Source organism: Gavia stellata, chromosome 16, assembly GCF_030936135.1.
Source record: "Gavia stellata isolate bGavSte3 chromosome 16, bGavSte3.hap2, whole genome shotgun sequence".
Lineage (NCBI taxonomy): Eukaryota > Metazoa > Chordata > Aves > Gaviiformes > Gaviidae > Gavia > Gavia stellata.
In genome coordinates, this window is record NC_082609.1 from 13,182,150 (window position 1) to 13,202,997 (window position 20,848).

Consider the following 20,848-nt stretch of genomic DNA (forward strand, 5'->3'; position numbering starts at 1 on the left):
GTCCCCGCTGTTGGGAAGGGCTATACAAACATCTGCCATACACTCCTCAAATAAAATTCAACCAGAGCTTTTGTTTACATGGTTTGTCCTTAAAATCAGCACTCAGCTGCAACTTTCAGCCATAGCTGCCTTATTAAAAATGAACCTTTTATTTTAAACACAGTACGTTTTGTAACAGGAAAATCAATATACAGTAACCTAGAGTACTGCAGACAACAGCTGTAGGACATAATCTGATGACAGAAAGTTCAGAACAGTATTTTGGCAGTTGTATGTTCAGCTAATCTTTCACTTTTTGTTTTTAATGGCACTGAGCTATAAAAATCTGAGATTTCTCCCCACCTGGTGACCCTTTGGGCTACACAAAATGAAGAAACCAAGAAGCCACTGTTTTCAACATTAAAAGGTATTAGAAAAAAAATAAATCAGTTGTTACTTGTTTTTTCCTTTATAGGATACTGTAGGTCTTCCCAGAGCTACAATGAGTTAACAACAGTCTCAGTGATCTCACAGCCCTTAGCAAAGATATAGGAAGATACTTAAGCATAAAGAGTACCTCGAAAAGACTACTAAATACTTTTCACTGCCTTCACTTTGGCTGTGAGTAAGGGTGCTCAGCTCTGTTCAGGGATGGAATTCACAATGCACCTATGCTTAGAAAAGTTACTTAGGTAGAAAAGAGGAGATGAAGCCACAGATGTGCCTGGTACGCAGGAGTATGGAACAAACATAAAGATCTTAATAGATATTTTGATTTTGATCATCTGTTACTTTTTCTTTATTAACAGAAAGTTTACAATTAGAAACAAACTACTCCATGTATGGTTTTATGCCATCATTAAATACTGAATCTACGAATTAACCAGGGATTTTTGGAACCTACCTATATGTCCTTAGAAGGTGGGAGATGATTAGTTCTCTAAAATGGCACGTGATTCACTTTGATTACAAAATAAACTCAAAGACATTTTCTTGGTGAGCGAAAGGCAAAGGACGCTAGGTCATTTTGTAGTGAAATTGCTTTTTTCACCACATGCCCCTGAGTATATTTTTCTCAGATAATGAAACTGGTTTTTTAAAGGTTTCCAATCCAGATTTATGTGGCAAATGCTTTAATTAAGATTGATATATTCCATTTGTTTAGCTTTCAGACTTTGACATGGAAGTTTTAACTTGAACTGCATTGCCCTCTAGCGCTGTGACGGGGCTGGCCGCGGTGATGTCACTAGCACAGGCAGTGTGAGTGCAGGCAGCCAGTTCATGCAGAGCTGCCTAAATGCTGACAAACCCTTCTTGGAGACGCATGTCACAACAGCTAGACAGGGGCATCCTTCCAACAGAACCACAAACGCACCAGGGAAAACTGTAAACCTGTCTTTTATTTCAGGGACATCATGATCGAAACAGCTACTTTTGAGCTCCAGCCAAGACTTCTGCCTGCTAATTTCTGTTTAAATGAGTTCGTATGAGAAATTAAGCAAGTTTGAACAGCCTATTATTTCTGACAGGCTTCAGAGGACTTCACGCTGTGCAAGTTTTACGTGCTTATAGCTGACAGCTTGCTGGGAAGATGAGTTCTCAATCTAAAACTGTCCGGAGCTTTGCAGCAACTTCTTGGGTAGAAAGATAACTTTCAACCGAACTCAAACCATCTGCGTGTTGTGCAAGGGATCCAAACATAACTTGCTATGGAGGATGATTTTTAAGATGAATACCTACCTTGGCGATAAATACAATTCATCAATACCTGGATATTTGAAAGCATCTGCACTAAATAATGGCAATCTTTCTGCAAACAACTCCAATGAGACAGCCAGCAATCTGGATTCACCTGCCTTGGATATCAGTAGGGCAATAATTGTGGGGCTTATCCTAGGTGCCTTTATACTCTTTGCTATTATAGGTAATATCTTGGTAATTCTCTCTGTTGCTTGCAATAGACATTTAAGAATCCCTACAAACTATTTCATAATTAACCTCGCAATAGCAGATTTGTTGCTGAGTTTTACTGTCCTTCCATTCTCTGCTACACTGGAAATCCTTGGCTACTGGGTTTTGGGGAGGATATTTTGTGATATCTGGGCAGCAGTTGATGTGCTATGCTGTACAGCTTCTATTTTAAGTCTATGTGCAATTTCTATAGATAGATATATAGGGGTACGTTATTCTCTCCAATATCCAACTTTGGTAACAAGGAGAAGGGCAATTTTAGCTCTCCTAGGTGTCTGGGTCCTCTCCATGGTGATTTCTATTGGGCCTCTGTTGGGCTGGAAAGAACCAGCACCCAAGGACGATAAAGAGTGCCGTATCACTGAAGAACCATTCTATGCTTTGTTTTCTTCCTTGGGGTCTTTTTACATTCCTTTAATCGTCATTCTTGTGATGTACTGTCGGGTCTACATAGTGGCAAAAAGGACTACTAAAAACCTGGAAGCTGGGGTTATGAAGGAAATGTCCAACTCCAAGGAGCTGACTTTACGGATTCATTACAGGAACATTCATGAGGACACATTAAACAGCACCAAATCCAAGGGTCACAATCCCAGGAACTCCTTAGCTTTCAAACTTTTTAAATTCTCTAGAGAAAAGAAGGCAGCTAAGACGTTGGGAATTGTGGTTGGCATGTTTATCTTGTGCTGGCTACCCTTCTTCATTGTTCTGCCATTAGGTAAGTTGGCAATCAAGGGATTGCAAGGGGTGGGGGAGGAAGAGGGTTAGTTGTTTACTACAAAAATATCATAGGAAAAAATCAGATGAATGATAAGTAGATATCATTTTGAGAACTGCAGTGAACAGATGAAAGAAAGGGAAGTTAAAGTAATTTACTTCTGATGTCGGCTTTTTCAAAGAGTCATGCTGAAACTCTGTAAAGTGTGCAGCCTGCAGAAAGTCTGCTCATCTGGTAGTCCTTCTCAGTGATGGGGCAGATGTCAAATTAGGGGACAGTATCTTCAGAGTTTATATATTAAATCCTCTTTTATGGTCTTTGTTTGAAATTAATTAGGTTTCAGAAACATTTTTACAGGTTGCTTTAACAAAAATCCTAGATAAGAACACAAAAAGAATTTCAGTACTGAAATGTTCTTGTTTTAGTTTACTGTTAGATGTTCGGACTCTAATACAGTAGGTCTTCTGGTATTGTTAGGTGTCTTAAATGTAAATGAACCAGACCTAATGATGAGGTGCAAAACTCCCCTGAGCTTTGGGAAGCTGAAAAAGTTCTAGTTCTCAGTTCAAACGTCACTGATCAAATCCCAAAAGCAAACACACAAAGCCCACTGATCCCCACAGAAAGGTTCTCATTGGTTTCAATAGGTCTTAGTTCAGGCATTTCGGGAGATTGCCATGTGAGCTTTTGGCAGCCACTTTGTTCACTTTCAACTTTAAAATATTATTAAAGCATTTGATGTAGCCTTAACACATTGCTCTGTGTTCCCAAATCCTTGTGAAATTTGCTTGTATTGTCTTTAATACTAGCACTACCTCTGAAGTGGAATATCTCAAGACATTGAATTACTAAGCTCTCAAAAATATCTGTCCAAAATTCATTTCTCTGAGACACAATCTGGCAGCCTAAATATGGAAAGAGGTGGAAAAAGAAAAGGGGGAAAAAGCCTTTATTAATGTTCTGTATTCGTGTTTACTTAGTTACCCTACCAAAACATTTCTAATTGAGTGGTAAGTGAGTATTTTTAGACACTGTTGTAGAAAACTAAACTGAGTTCAGCAACCTGGTCCTGGTGAAGTGTTACAAAATTATAACTCCAGTGAATGTGTAACATCATTTAGACCAGAATCTTTACAGCAAGACAACTACTTAAGCTATTGCAGGGCAACTTTTACAATTCACGAACTGCATAAAGCTAGTGTTAAGGATGTGAAAAATTCCAAACAGAAGGAAAATTGTGAGCGAAGTTCTCTTTGGCTACTGAAGTTTAAGTCCTTGTGCTGGCTCTGAAAGAAATTTTGTAACATAGAGCAAGTTTCCAACTATCACAAAAATACATACCTGGATAGAAATACATTTTCACCATATGGTACGAGTAGTAGTACTAGATATGGAGCTAGTAGATCATGATCCCCTAATAAAGTAGATTCCTTCCTTGATTTTGAATTATAGAAGGAACTTTGGAGAAAAAAAGCAAATATGAATGCAGTAGAGAATATCCTTAGCTAGCAGAAGCCAGTATAACTACTGATGCTGTTCAACGAACACAGATGCAGTCTGTTAAAAATGTTATGGTCACAGGGCAGAAGCAATGGGAGAAACAATTAAGTTTCTTGAAAGAGTGTCAGTTTTCCCTTTGAGAAGTTATTTCAAATCTCATGGTCTTTCCTGGGAGGTTTAAGGAGTCGTTGCTTAAGACACCTGAGCGGAGAATTTATTGCTTGTCACAATATGATTTCATCTCATATATAAATTGTGTCCAAGGCATCAGTGAGGTGACAGGCTGAGAGCCTCCACCACAGCACACTGTGTGCTGGCAGAGGTGCTGGGTGGGCTGAAGGGCTAAACCCACTGCTGTGGGCTCTGACCTGACACAGATTGAGTGCCTGTAACCCCCAACACACTCACTTCAGTGCTGTGGTGCCCTAAAGGGCTGAGGTTCAGAAAGAGTTGCCACTGTGTCAGTTAGAAGAGTGAAAAAATCACCATCTTGGTGTTGCAATATAGACTGCTGGCTCTCCTCTTCTCTGTCTAGAAATTCTTTCAGGGACCCAACTCTTAACTGACAGCCTTCAGCCTAAGAAAAGGGAAAAAAGGTATAAGTAGTAGGCACTTTCCCTTTGTTTCGCTGACTAGGAATAGGGCTGGTTTTGTTCCTTGTCCCTGATCTCTTTTTTTAATTTATTCAGCACACTCCAGAACCTTGTACTTTTCATCTCTGTGTACCAATGCAAAGTTAATTAATCATGTTAGGCATAACTAAAGCATTGCTCACTAAAACAGGCGGGGAAAAGACCTTTTCCTGACATGCATAACGCAGCCATTCTTAACTGGAGGAGAGGGTAGAGCAGAGGAGAAAGACTTCTTAAGGAGCTTGCTGTGTGCTTCATTCTTCATAACAGAAATCTTTTGCTTTGTGTCTTGAAGTCACAAAATTAAATGAAATGCTATTAAGAACCCTTACAAAAAGCACACAATGGTATGATACCAATTTCAGTGATAGGCAAACCATGGAATCCAAAAGGTACCGACAATTTACAAAACTCTCCATAGGTGCCCTGGGCTGCTTTAATCACAACCCACTCACTCATCAGTGCAGGACTGCAAACTACAATACCTTTTCTGCTACTGAGTCCAGACTAGACACTTACCTTCACTATACTGGAAGGATAGGTTTCTTCCTTAGCCTGTATTTTTCACACCTTATGTTTGCACCATTAACCCAAATCATACCCTCACATCTGCATCTTTACTATGTTTTTCCTCCCTGTTTCACTCAGTAATGCCATGACTCTGCAGAATGGTGTTAGCAGAGCAGCTCTGGATTTCTGAGGATCCAACCACAGAACATTTGACAAGACAGTAAATGTTATTTCTGCAACACCCCAAAACCATGTCTTAACAAATCTGCCTAAATGTAGAGAAGTTTACTTCATGTTAAAAGTGTTCTCAGCTCTTCTACTAGTTTTCCAGACAAAATTATAATTCTTTCACTCTGGGATTTCAATATATTCCACAGCTACCCATTTTGATATCCCAGACAAAGGATTATTGCATCAGGTGGCAGATACATACTGGGAACTGATGCAGTGCTGAAAGCAGGGATATTGCTTAAATAAATATTCCACGACAAAGGAAAAAAAATAATATTAACACTTACAGAGTGTTTTTCAAGCAAGACTCAAAAGGCTTTGCAAGGAAAGCTCTCTGACAGAGCTCTGTATACGGCTATGGAGAGGAATTTGAGCACTGACACTATGATGTACTGAGCATCATGAAATGATCAGCACAAAGAATGACCCACAATTTCTTTTTGTAGGACTGAACCATGCTACCTTTAGTGTTAAGCACCTGATGATGCAGCAAAACTGGTATCAAAGAGAATCATGTGAGAAATTTGTTTTTATTCCAGTAGCTACCAGATATTCTTTCCAGATAGCAATAGAGCTATAGAATATCCTTGTTGCGGACATTCATAAATGCTCCATGGCTTTGTAAACAGTTGTCTTGCCACTCAAAATTATTTGTGGTACAGCATAAAAAATAAAATGAAGACATATGTGTCTTTGACACAAATTCTTGTGCCATAAATTCAGTGGCTTAGCTTTGAAGACTAAATGTCTTGCTTCTTTAAAATAAATGTTTCTTTTCTTCCCCCTCATACAAATCCTTTCTTAGGCATCAGGGCTATATTAAATATGCATTGCTGAAAAATGCTGACTAAAATAGATTATTTTTATCTAAAGACTAGAGCCCTGCAGAAATAAGGTAACACTCATTAAAACTCCCTCCTTTAAACAAAGAAAAATCCAATTTTATGCCAATATCTTTATTAAAAAAATGAAGCCAAAATGAAGGATCATATGTTTCCCCCTGGCTACTAGGTAAAAGTTTAGTCTCATTCCTGTTAAATGAGATATCAGCCTGGGCTTGCCAGTCTTCTCCCAGAGTCAGACCTCGCACAACACACACACACACACACACTCAGCACAAAGGGAAAACTCACCACCTCCGCTACTTTAACCAAAGCATATTAACTTCCCTAGCCTATTGCTTAACTCCAGCGGAGATCAGCAGAGCATTATTCACTTCTCAGTTCAGAGCCTAACTCCCCCTGCTCCCACAAAACCTGTGATCTTATCCACTAAAGTCAGAAACAAAATTCTTCTAACTTAACTGGCAGTTGGATAAGGTCCCAAAAGCCTCATAATGAAGATACAACTGTTTTGACTATCCTTATATGTTAAGCTTTTGAAACCTCTCTATAAAATGATAAAAAAGAATATAAAAATATTATGCATGCTACAGGTCAGCCAATACAAAACTATTCTTAGAATAAAATGCTATTCAAGTACAGTATGTAGATTTATGTTTCATCAGGCCACTCTCTGCATCTCTGCACCAAGAATACTAAATTAGGCCACTTAGTTTCCCATGGGAAACACTTCAAGTCATTAGGTCCAGAGCTGTCAATGCTACTGAGTTCTGCTTTCTGCAAGGCCTTAGGCCTGCTTTGTCTTTCTTCTCATTTTGGTCTTGCCCCCTCTTCCCCTCTCTAACTAGCTCTCTAGATTTGATGTCCTCAAGTTAATAGTTACACAGAATTTGGACAAATTAATGATATATGTGGCAATCCGACCCTCTGCCCACTTGCAGGTCAATTTTTGGTACAATGTTCAATTGCACAGGTGATAGCCGGAACCTGCTCCTCCTATTTTCTATCCAATTCCTGTAAAACTAAACATGATAAGGGCATTTCTTGACCAGTACAGCATGTTTTGTCATGCAGAGGACTAGATTATTTCAAGATGATTCATTTCGCTACTAAAATAGCCTCCCTTAAGCCCTAGTTTAAGCCCTTTGGTTTGCAAAGGATGCCAATTACCAGTTACTTACAGACTTCTGTTTTTTAGAACAAAGCTGTTGTTTGTTATCAAAGCAGATGAAACTGCACAAATTCTGAAGGACTGGGTACTTCCTATATAGGCTTTTGATTTGCATGTCAGACGAACAAAGGAAAATCTTAAAGTGTACAGTCCTTCTTACAAAAGCAAATACGCAAAGCAATACAGAAAGACATTAATAAAAAGAAATCGACTCATGGCGACTGTTCAACCTCAGGGATGGCAGCAACTCCTATCTCAGGTGATCAGAAAGCTCCAAGGAAAAAAAAAATTCAGGACCAAGCCACTGGGCAGCAATAGGAAATCTCAAAACTATTGAAATCAAAGACAGAAGAGAAGTGATAATTTCAGAGGAAACACTGCTTTCAGCAACGAGTATCCAGCAAGGCAGTGGACACAAGCTCCTTATGCCAAAGGCACTTGCAAACACATGTGCTATTGCTCAGGTTGGTAGTCATGATGAAAGGACTGAGGAAAGTTATACATGTGCATATGGTCCCAAAGCATTGAGGACATACCTCATGATCTCAGCTGCATGTTCTTTAGTGTACCTGTCTATGAAATACAGACATGAACAACAAGTGATGAGTTTTTTAGTATCTTCACTAAAGTCATGCTCCATAGCCCATTGCAAGACTTTGAGCTATTTTGATGGGCTTTCAAGTGATACCTAGAAACTGAAAAACAATAGCCATCAGTCTCTAAGTAACAAAAGAGAAAAAATATAATAGAAGTTCATACAATATCTTTGTAGCTGTGTTATTCAATTCCATGCTAGAGTCCTATGATTTACCAATGAAGTCCAAGACAGATTGCCTCAGTTATAAGTCAGAAGTGATAAGGGAAGAAAAAGACACCAAAGCATGCCCAGTAATTGAAGATATTTAAGTATAATAAATGAAATGTCAACGGACTTAGATTAGCTTTTCTAGACTCCCTTAATCAGCTAATCCTTTGCAAAACAAGCATAAGCTTGGCCCCTACTCTTCCTAGTTAGCAAGCTGCAAAAGTCTGTAAGTCTTTTGGACAAAATAATAACAATAATATCACGTTTCTGTCCTTATCTACTGCCAGTTTTAAAGTACTGAACAAGATTCTTACTAAAACTGATCTTGGTTTTATCATATTTATGTAAAGGCAACACAATTTAAACACAAGTGAATTCTCCCCATGGTGTAAGTCATCATAGCTATTCTGGACTGAGAGGTGGTAGGCTAGTATATACAAGGGTGTATAGGGTTTGTGTCAAAAATGTAAGTAAGTGAGTGCTTGATGCATTTTTTTCCGTATCTCATGTATTTTCCATATCTTGTATCTCCATATTTTGTTGTTCAAGACATGCTCGGAATTTTTGCTAATATGACAACTATGGATGGGGCATGAAAAACCTTAATCCTGTTGCTTTTTTTTAATTGTTCTTTTTTAAACTGCAGATTTCCTCTTCTTTTTCTTTCTGGGCTGGGCAAATAAAGCTCCTATTTGTCTTTTCTATTGCTCTTCTAAATACCCACTTGCAAAAGGTCTGTTGTACCATAAGTTTTTAAAAATAATTTTCAAGTCTCAATGCTTTAAGCATCAACATCATCTCTTGTATGACGCTGTAAGAAAGACAGTCATGGACTGCAGACCAGAGCAGGATCTCTGGAAATGATAGATTATCTCTTAATTTCCGCCTATCAGAGACAATCTTACTACACCAGGAGTGCCAATGTTAGTAGCTCTGTGGTTAAAAACACAGGCACTGTCCCTCTAAAAATACAAATATAGCTACTCTGCAATTGCTTGTAATATAAGACAGTGTAGCAACTCTGGGTTTTAGTAAAAAGACCTGATCCCTATCTGTACTACAACTTCCATCAGCAAAGCTTCAAGGGAGGTAAAGTGCTGATTTTATTTTGGCCATTCTAGATAAGTGTCTATTTTTGGAGCCTTTAAAAGGCTCTCAAATTTGAGCCATTGTGAATGAAGTTCATGCAGGTCTCACAGAAGTGATTTATAAGGCACCCTTTATCAGCGAGAGACAGCAGGATAATAAGAAATTGTGGATTTTAATTAGGATAAGAAAATAGAAACAATAACCTTTCTCAGCCTATAAGACAGCAAGGAAAATGGTTTCCTTAGGCCTTGCTCTTACTCATGAACATATCATGAACATAGGGGGAAGTACTCTTTATGGTCGGATTCTGCATTTGTGTATGTCTGCTACTTTTATTTGACTGCTTAAGAACTTGTCTACGCAGCATCAGGCCTTAAATTGGTAGGAGTTACTGAATTTAGTTAATAGTAATAATGTCTTGGTTTGCAGACTTCTATTTCCCTGTTTGAATGGGATGGAGGAATGAATATAAACCACTTTTACCCTGTCAGGAGGTATCAGGGGAGATTTCTCTGTGTGACTTCCTTGGCTGAACTGGAAAACAGAGAAATGAAAGACTCAAGGGCTGAGGACTCGTTGAATGATACCTTCATCACCTCTCACAAATGTTTGCTCACCGTAGGGCCGGAAGGCTCCAGCAAAGAGAATCCTGCAACTGCTATAGCAGACAGTTCTAGGACATAAATTCCTCACAACCAGGACACTTTTCTTAATAGCTGGCCTAGATCTTTTCACATATACATAACGTACCTATTAATACAATGGAGAATGAGAACTGCTGTGCTTGCAACTGCACCGTAGTTGTATTTCTATTTCTCCTACATTATCTTCTGCAATATCATTCTCTAGTCAGTTATTCCTTATTTGATATTTCTCCTTCCTCAACAGCAAAGTGCTCCCCCCAACACACACACACAAGTTTAAGCCACAAACACGGGAGTGCAGCTCTGTAGCATGTTGGTGACTGCAGGGTTACTGTGATTCCCATGGTGTCCCCCAGCCTGGCAGCCCACGCACCGCTGGGATGTGCACCCCAAGGCATCCCACAGAGACACCAACATGCTCGAAAACCATAACCAAGTGCTAGCCATCATTACTGGTTTGTAGTAGTTATAATTTAACCATCTTTCCTTTAATTTTCTTCATTGAATTTTATTCTGTTGATTTTGGATGCTCTTCCTATTTCTCAAGATCTTTTATCACTGTTATCCTAACCCTCTTCTCCAGAAGGCCTGTGGTCCCTCCCAGCTAGATCAACTCTTAATTTTATAACCATATTCTCTATTTCATCCTCTACTGTTTGTAAACTGTGGGTTTTTTTCCTATATTAAATAAGGCCAGGGGAATGTAAACAAACACTGAATGCTGGAAGGAAAGAAATCAGGAGCTTTAGAAATCCAATTAGCTTTAAAACCTTGGCATGCTGACTTGGCTAAGCATGTGGTAAAAAGGACCGCAGAAAGCTTAAATAAAAGACAAACACATCCTTTCCGCATTCTCTAAACTCATACTCATAACAACTCTGGTTAGGGGCAGCTTATTACTTTCACAGGGAGAATTTTACTAGCTATACACACGTAGCATTTGAGCTTTGCCTGTTCATTAAGGAGTGGCTGTAACTCAGCCATTAGCAGCTACCAGCAGTTACGGCTGCAGCAGGAATCACAGCGTGAACTGCAGAGGAGAAGCGGTGGTTTCCAGCCAGGCCATCAGCAGCCATCTACTGCCTACCACTGGGAAAGTCTCTCGCTGATCACGTTACAAATTTGATCAAATCACTTTTCATAGGCAGGCCATCATAAAAAAAATTTCTTGCAAAACAATACTCATTTTTGCAAAAGTTGTCTTCTCCAGAGCAGACTGAGAGACAGGGTTTGATATTGGTGAAGCTTTCCGTTTTTCATGTTTCAGAACTCATTTGTTATCATTTTGTATTTTGCAATGCTTTTCATCACTACAGTAATTTTTAAAGTATTGGAATCTTCTCTTGTGGAGAATGTTGAAAAGTTCAGATTTAACTCCAGTCAGAATTACTCCAATCTGCACCAAAATGGAATAATTCTCTCCTCTGAACGAAGGAGGATAAGTTTGCCTTCCAAGATTAACTTAACTATTTAAATTTGACCAGCGTCTATAACAAAACTTCCAAATACTCATTACCAATTCTCTATTTTTATTTTATGGTACTCAAACAAGAAGATGCTTTTCTCTCCAGAATACCCCCACTCAGTGTTTCAAGGTTTGGAACGCTTCATTTTCTACTTCTTACGAATAGAAACAAGTAGCTTCAAATTTTATGGCTTCTTTTTAATCATAAGACAACGACAAAAACCTGTGCAGTGAAGCTCTCCTTCTACCCCATTATTGTTTCATGACATATTTTATTGTAGCTAGTTTGCTATTACTGGAATATCAACTGACACACAGCAAAGCATTTAAACAACTCCAGACCATTTTGTTTCAATAAAAACAAATGTTGTATTTGTTCCAGTAAACAGGAACATACACTCACCCTAGGTTGGCTCTCATCTAAGCAAAACCAGATTTAGAAGATTTTGAAATGTGATTTTTTGTAACGGGCAGAAAACATAGCACCTGTAACCCAAAACTCATCCATAGAGAGCTTTTCTCCTTAAATCCAGGAAATTCACAGTAGTCCTGCCCAACTATTATCTAATCTAAGTATCAAATACTTGATTCTGAACAGAACTGATGATTCTACAAGTAATTTAGATACTTAATTGATATCAAATACACAACTTATTAAAAATGGATGTTTAATTAATAGAAGTCAATTATCACAACATAAAGTGATTAGAAAAGAGATTAGCAGTTGGAGTTAAAAACTAAATAAGACATAAGGAGAGTAGAAATAAATATTTAAAAATTAAGAGGAAGAAAGGAAATAAGTAATTGGAAAGTGAACATGTCTGGACAGAAAAAGAAAAAGCAGAGACATTAAAGAGAAAGCAGACAGTAAAGGAGAATGTGGTTAATTTTACATTAAAAAATCATAAATAGTTTAAAGTTTTCCTCCCACCAGGTACAAATAATAAATATATGGCACTCTCGAAAATGCACACACACAGAATACCCTTTCCCATGAAGATGACTCACACAAACATTAACATAGGATGTAAAACTATTCAAATGTCCCTATCAGATGCAAACTGTAGCATACTGGGCTGTATAACAGGAACGGAGCCAGTAGATGGAGCAAAGTGATTATGCCCTTTTACTCAACACTTAGTAGACCATATCTGGAGTTCTGCATCCATGCAGGGGAAGACAATGATAAACTGGAGTGACTCTAGTGGAGGCAACCAAAATGATCATGAGGCTGGAGCACATTGTGTGAGGAGAGGATGAAGGAACAGGACTTCTTCAGCCTGGAGATGGGGACGCTTCAGGGGACCTAATGCAGTGTTGACCCTACTTTGAGCAGGGGGCTGGACAAGAGACCCCGTAACATCCCTTCCCTTATCCCTGCAATAATTCTGTAATTCTATTAAGTTCTTGGCTTTCAGTCCCATCACGTATAAATATATATAATCCTTGCATGAAGTATGAAGGGAGGAAATATAGCCACACAATGGAACCCAGTGATATTTCACAAATTACTCTTGTCACAAACAACTGTTGGCCACTTATAAATAGGTGTTTATTTCCTCTGTGTGGCTGGAAGTAGCACACAGAGCAGAATGGCACATGGATATCAAAGGCAATTTCAAAAGTTTTAGCTCATAAACATCATCTTACATGTTATTTTTCAGATTTAAACTCTAGTTAATCACTGTAGTATCTGATCACCCTGCATATGCACACAACGGGAGTAGCAAGTTTTCTCCCTTCTCCTGGAAGTAGTTTGGGGGGTTTTGTCTGCTTGGCTGGTTGCACTGGCAGGTCTAATTTTGATGCGAAGTTCTTTCTTCCATAAAGTGGAAGTGGAAACTCAACCATGTCCTGTGTATTACACTTCTGTCAAGAAGTTCACCAACTATTACATCAAGGATCCTTAAATAGAAGGTCTTAACTTTCCCACCCTCCTTTCTGTACGAATACAGCAGTCAGTTGTGAGAGGCAGAAAAGGAGCAGGTATTTAGATGGAAGAAAAATAATGGATCAGGAAAGAATACGAGAGAGTAGTGTGTGCGTGGCTGTGTGTGTGTGTGCACACGTGCATGTGCGTGCATGTGTGTGTGTGTCTGTGTGTGTGTGTTTCTCCTCTGCAGAGGGCTACCTCAAAACCTCCTTCAGTGAAGAGTTTTCCTTAATTAAGAGTATTGGAATTAAGCCAGTCCAGAAGATTTTCCTGCTGCTCACCCTGCTATTTTAAGGATTCTTCCCAAGTCCACTGAAGTCCTTATGAGCCTTTACAAAGGCTTTCAAAGACTCCCACTAACTCTAGGGGACTCTGAATTTTAATGGCTCAGTGATGTTCTAGCCAGATATTCTGCAGAATGTGTGAAGACAATTAATATGGCAAATTGTTTCCCACAAAGTTTCCTAATTTCATTGAGGGTGCTTTACTTACTTCCTGTGTAATAAAGCATTCATTATAAAGAACCAGTCAGACCCTACATGAAATTAGCTTTTACTAAATAAAATACTTCTTAATTCTTTTTGATTATATTTGCTGTTGCTCAGTGTATTTCCAAACTGAATAGCTCTATCAAGTCTGGGGAACACAGCTGGTTAAACTAATGGTCAAAAAACCGTCAAAACTGATCAAGTTGACGGAGTTTCTGAAATATTTCCTGTTCTCCATTTGTGCTGGACACAGGCTTTACAAAAACTTCATTGGTGTCAAGGATGCAATCAGAGGTAGGATTGTAGTGCTATGCTTAATAAATCACAGAGTTTAGTGCAGAAAAATAAAAGAGAATAGAAAATATACATTCCCTTAGAATGAAGCTGTTAAACATGAAGCATCAGGACAGTGATCAGTTTGAGTAGGGAAGTCACTCTGGCTATCCCATCACAAATAAATCACTGCAGAGATAATCATATGCAAAATTTTCCAGCCATTTTGAAAAGCAATCTAAATCAGTACAGGGAAATATTTAATCTGTTTATCAGACTGCGATGGGAAAGTAGTTGGAGATTAGGAGAGGAAATATTAGTCTGATGTTTAGAGAGTGTGTCTAGTAGGCTTAACTTTATCATTTTATCAAGGTACCAAAATAGCCCAAAGTTGTTTGCTCCTGACAGGTTAATTATGAGGTAAAGTATGTGTGCAGCTAAATAAAAGGTATTGTTGTTAATTCCAAGAATAAGGTAGGGAAAAGGGTAACGTTAAAAATATACAAGCTAATCAAAATATTTTTCATATCTTTATATGGTGAAAGGCAGTGGAGCTTTGCCTAATAGTCACCAAATTAAACTACATTTAGAAGTACATGGCATGTATAGCAACATCCATCTAAACCACCTTCCGGATCATAAAGAACAATTTTTCTTCTCTCTCTGTAGAAAACTCAGGCTGGGATTCCACCCAGTGAGGAGGGACTGAATACAAAAACTCAGAAACTTTCCAAAGACCTGAAGAGAATAAGTGACCAAATAAGTATCTGTCTCGGACATTCCATTTTTCTAACAGTTAATCCTCAACCTAAATAATGTATATATTTACCAAGGGGACCTACAACTACAGTGTCAGTGGGATTCCACTACTGCAAATGTAAAACTCTGCTGGGCTGCCGAAAATTAAGCCAAAAAGTTTTCCTGATGGACACAGTTATATTCTGCAGAGTTAATCAGAGAAAGAAGGACTAAAAGGGATCTGAAGAAGTCATTCAGGGCATCCTCCAACCCAAAGGCTGGATCAGCTATACATAAATCAGTAGATGAGTGTCGACTCTGTTTTTAAGAGCCTCTAGGGCTGGATTTTTACACCCATCTTAGGCAGTATATTCCAGAATTTTCCTGCCTTGGAAGACAAAAAGTGTTTCCCAGTCCATAATCTCAGTTTGTCTTGCTGAATTTCAAATCACTGTGCTTCATGTATTTGCCACTGTGGACATGGAAAACAATTTAATATCCTTCTTCTTTGCAGGTAACCTTTATGTTTTTAGAGACGAATTGTCATGTCTCTCCTCAGTCCTTTTTCCTTCACCATGATGAAAGTTGTATTACAAAACTACTACATTCCAGTGCATCTGTAGCTTTTGGTGGTGGAGGATCCCTTCATTAGCCATGGATCCCTTCATAGGTGGAGTTTTGCTATGATCATGTAGTCATTGCATACAGTCTCTGCAGGGCCAGCAATGTATCTGATCACGTGCCTCAACCAGTTTCAGTTAATCTCAGAAAATATTTTGCATTCTGCTTTTTCTTGGGTGGTGGCAAAGGTAGCAGGACCCACCAAACACGCTACTTGAATGTGCTGTACTACCCACTGTGAGTTCTAGTGGTTAAGAGCCATGCCAGGTCTCATGGTTCTCTTCCTGGTAAAACAAAAACTTTCTTACTGGTGAAAATTGTTTAGCACATGACCTTCAGCTGATTGCTTTTACCTTCCCCCAGATCAGATTGCCTACTGGTAAAATCAGGAGGATGGCACAAAGTCAGGACGACTGACGGATGAAAAGTGCTATCTAAGAGCAAATGAGTCATGCTCCTATATATGAACTTATTCTCACTGGGACTGCAGTGACATCTATTATTGCTAGGGCCTTCTTGGAATAATCATCTACCACCTGATTTTTGCAAAAACTAGGAAGTAATGGCGCATTATACCATAGACAAAATTCATAGATTAAATCCACCTCCCTTCAGAGGAGTTGCACGTGTGTGTGTGTGTATATATATATATATATATTAAAAAAAGGAAGGGTAGAGAATTTGAGAAGAATTCTATCTAGTTTTAATACGTCACTCTGAAGTAAGAGCAGTTAACACACCAGTCTATAAATCAATGGCTTATCAAATTAATATTCCTTGTTCAGAAAAGCATACTTCCTCACCTTCTTGTGAAAACTTAATCTACAAGTTTGTGTCTAATTTTAGAGTCAAGCAACACTTGCATTGTGCTGTATGCAGTACCAGGAAAAAGTGGAGAATGAAGTAGTGTTTAATGATCAGTGTTTTCATTAACTCCTTGAGACTTATTCCTGAATTTCTTAGTTTCAAAACTTTTCTACTATTGTCATTAAAGGCTGATCTTTAGTTTTAAATCACACCACCACATAGCTTTCCAAACCGATCTATTTCCAGATCTGTTAATGACTCAGCTAGGGTCATGATAACTTTTAAATGACTGACCAGGGCTCAGTGATTTTTCTAGAATCAGGCCTGAACACAAGGTGCCTCCGTCAGTCAGGGCTGCTGTTAGGAAATTCTCTGCTCTTTCATGTTGCTGCCCTTTAATATAAAAGAGCTTTGAAAATGCTTGCTGCAGCTGCTGTCATTTTTTTCAAATGGCATTTGAAAAATAGATTAGCACAAAAGATAGGGATAAGCTCCTTACCTTTTTTTTTCTTAAGGAACACATATTTCTTGAAGCAGTTTACAAAGATGAGCCATTTTTCAGCACTCAGCTTGTTACCTTTTTCCCTACTTGGTCTCTTAGTCTTTACTGTGTGCAGTTGTATTTGGTTCATGTACAATATAGTCTATATAAGCACAACTCATTTATCTGCATTGGTTCCCAGTTTTCTTCTCTATAGCTTGGCTCATTCCTTAGGGAATTCCACAAAATTTGTCAGTAAACTTCCTTTTTTTTTTTTTTTAATTGAAAACTATACCATAGCATTTACTCTGTCCATATTTAACCTGCCTAAAAATATCTAAATCTGGTAGAGGAATGTCCTGTAGATTTTGAGTTGTTACAGTATGAAAGAAAGGCAAACCAACTGATCTGGAAAACCTCACCACTGCTCACTCAACTTTCATACATAAGAAAAAATGGGAGCTGGGCTTTAGGAGCTAAAAACCATTTATATTTTAAAGGAGTTCCAGAAAACAATTTAAGAAATTTATCAGTATGAGCTCCAAAAAGTTCCCTGCTGTACGTAATCACGCTTTGTACTTGTTTTGTAAAGTCACAAAGCTTCTCTTTTCCCTAAACTGAAGGGAAAATATTAGCAATAATTATTTACAAAACGAATCCTGTAAAGGTTTGCAACTGTGCCTGTGGGAGGTTTTGGAGCATCTTCCTCATCTTGGCTGCAGTTATAAGCTTAGATCAACTTTTCCTAAAGCTTTATAAGAATTTGACACCCATTTAATGGCTTATTCCATAGAATCACATGAATTGTCGTTGAATCTCTCATCAAAGAGTATGTAACACTCACACCATACAGTTCAAGTGCTTGCATTGATTTGATTTATCTGTTGGAGATTCATCAGATACAATTTGTAGTTTCTCTGATGTTAGACATGCTGTACTTTGCACTTTCTGCAGTATCAATCAATCAGGACAGATGTAGGATCTCCATCAGATGGACAGAAGAGGTATTTGTCAAACATGGCAAATCATTAGCAGCAACAAAGCAATAAGGGACATGGGTTCAACTTAGAAGAGTCTTGCACATGGAGAAAGTCAGTAAAGTGCAGGAGTCATGAAAGAAATACTATGAACCTTGTAATTTAAAACCTCCATTTTAACCTTAAAGGCTAGCACGTTGTTTAGCTCCGAGGCAGTATGTAGAGCTAGTGCTAGCTGGCACCATCCCAAACACTGGCAGGGAAAAAATCTATTATTCTGGATTCACAGGATCTTTCCTGACTCCTATTGGCCAAGTGAGGGGGAGGAAGAGTCTCTCCAGATAGCTGATGCCATCTCAGCATCTTATTTTCTCTTCCAAGCCAGCTCAGGGACCAGTTGACACACTGAGGAGAGCAGTGGATGTGCGAGGAATGATACATACTTACCTCCCTTTGGCTTTCTTGTGAGCTAAGGAGACTCAGACCACTATAGTCAGGACCAGGCCAGCATTGTCATCTAGATAAACAGCAGTATCTGCTGTGGCACATAAGAGCTATTTACCCAAGAAGCTAGGAAGTGCTTTTGCATAGTTTTGAGGCCCAAGCCATGGCCTCTGCATTGCTATGAGATGGGAAATATGCCTAGAATCATATCCCTCCCCACTAAGGCATTCCAACAGTCACAACTGACTCAGCTGCTTTCACAGCCCAGGGAATCTGAAACTACTCCAGTGTAAAAGGTCACTCCTCTCAGAAATGTGACATTCAGGCTTCAGTGTCACCTTCCATCTGAAAAACTCTTCAAATCTAATTCCAGTTCTTGAAATAAGAATTCTCCTGAATCTCTGCTCTTTGATTACTTTAGCCAGATACAAAGGTGTTTTCCCAGCTGGATAACTGTTGAATGCAGTTGCTTAAGAAATGTCATACATTCTTTTAGAAAGCCCCATTTGCTAAATTTAGCTGATCAATTGCATGTTTTTAATACTACAAGTACATGAAATGGATTTCCCAGTATGAGTTTTTCATTTGGGCAGCCTCTTTAGGGAAATTATTTGGTTGTGAGTGAAAGAGAAAGTATTTATAAAATAACCTCTTTGTCTGGGTTACACCATTTTTATGAATGCTTGGGATATGGGAAGTACCGCAATTAACTTCAGGTTTCAAGAAGTTTGTACTATCATAATAATCTAGATAAATGGGGTGATGTTTAGGAGCTGCCAGAGAATGTAGTAGAAGTTATAAGGTATGTCTGAACACACTCCTTCTGGGAAGCCTGGGAACAATTAGATTTTTTTTCTTCAAAAATGACATTCGAAAGTTCTTTGAAGAAGGCACAACCTTATTCCATGTGTGCATTGTGCAACAGCTTGGACAATGGAGGTTTGATCTTTCGTTGGGATCAATAGATGTTAGTGCAACAGATGCGTACGTATAAACACAAGGACTGTTTTTTAATTCTACATTAATTATGTGCTCCTTTAGGTTTGAGATGGTGGAAAGCATTTCCTTATTAACTTTAAAAATAACAAAAATAACGTTTTATTACCAAAAGACCAAAAATGAAAGCAACATGCATTAAGGGTTTTTAATAAACAGATTCTAACAGTGATCTGATGGGACATTTACACTTCCTAAAAGCAGGCAAACCAATTATCTCAGATATTGTCTCTGCTTGTTTCTTCTGGACAGGATCTCTGTTTTCGGCTCTGAAGCCCCCTGAAACAATCTTCAAGGTGATTTTTTGGCTTGGCTACTTTAACAGCTGCTTGAATCCAATCATCTACCCTTGCTCAAGCAAAGAGTTCAAGAGGGCTTTTATACAGATCCTAAAATGCCAGTGCCACCGTCGAAAGCAGTTGGGGTGGTGGGCCTACAGCTACAGAAACTGGAATCGGTGCTCCTTTGAACACCCTAGGAAGGATTCTCTGGAAGACAGCGGGAGTTTCCTAAGTGGCAGTCAGAGGACATTATCTTCAGCATCTCCAAGCCCCGGCTACCTGAGCAAAATCACTCACCCACATATGGAGATGTGCACATTCCAGGAATGGAAAAACTCCAGCTCTTTCCTAAGCCCCTTACAGGAAGGCAGCAGACAAAAGGACCCATGCCAGTTCTTTACCTTCAATCTCTTAACAGAGCGCAATGGACACATTCCTGCTGGCAGCCAAGCTTCCAGCAATGGGGACCATGAGGCCATCTGTGACACACTGAATAGCAAAACCGACTGTAGAGCAAACATGATTCTGGAATGAACAGGTTCTAAACAGTCTGTTCTCTTTGTATACTAACCTGTTTGACATTTAGCCCAGGTGAAGAAATGGACCTTTGCAGAGTTTCTCAGTATAGCACTAAAAGGAAGCCAGTAACAGGCAGATTTATGTCACAAGAGCAGCAACATGTAGGGGCTAATCATATTCCCAGTCAACTGCCAGAGAGACTACTGAAGCAAGAACAGTATGCAGGGAAGGCGCCGCATAAACCCAGGGAATTGCACATCCAATTATTTAGCTGTCATGGAAGTGCTGTGGAACAGCCAAACACATGTGTATATAGAAGGAATGTATAAATATGGGGGTGGGCAGGGGAAGTGTGTATGAATGTGTGTGTGTACATGTGTGCTAGCCACATGTATGGATGCCTGAGAGCGGAAGTGAGCAATGCAGTGTTGTTTGTACCTCTCCACAGTACTAGTTGCCGCTGATTTTGCCTGTAAATTCTTATTGTTGTACTTCACTGTACATTAGCACTTTAGAATTGGAAAACAATGTCAAAGATTAAAGTAATTTCGCAACAATTTAAACACTTGCACCTATTACTATGGGACTGGAATTCAGCCAAGTTCCTTCATCACGATTTTCACTTCAAAATAAAACACTCATAGCAGTTAAGTTTGCCATTGTAACTCCTAGGATGCTCTTGAATTTCTCTGCAGTTGCTTCCATTCCATGAATCCCTTACCACCAACATATG

The 20,848-nt window shown here is 38.9% G+C and overlaps 1 protein-coding gene across 1 annotated transcript; it reads left to right on the forward strand.

The window, feature by feature from the left end:
- Positions 1-1,695: 1,695 nt before the first annotated feature.
- ADRA1B (adrenoceptor alpha 1B) lies at positions 1,696-20,130 on the forward strand. Its single transcript, XM_009817433.2, has 2 exons — positions 1,696-2,668; positions 19,568-20,130. The coding sequence occupies exons 1-2, from the start codon at positions 1,696-1,698 to the stop codon at positions 20,128-20,130; spliced, it is 1,536 nt and encodes a 511-aa protein (XP_009815735.2).
- The last annotated feature ends 718 nt before the right edge of the window (positions 20,131-20,848 follow it).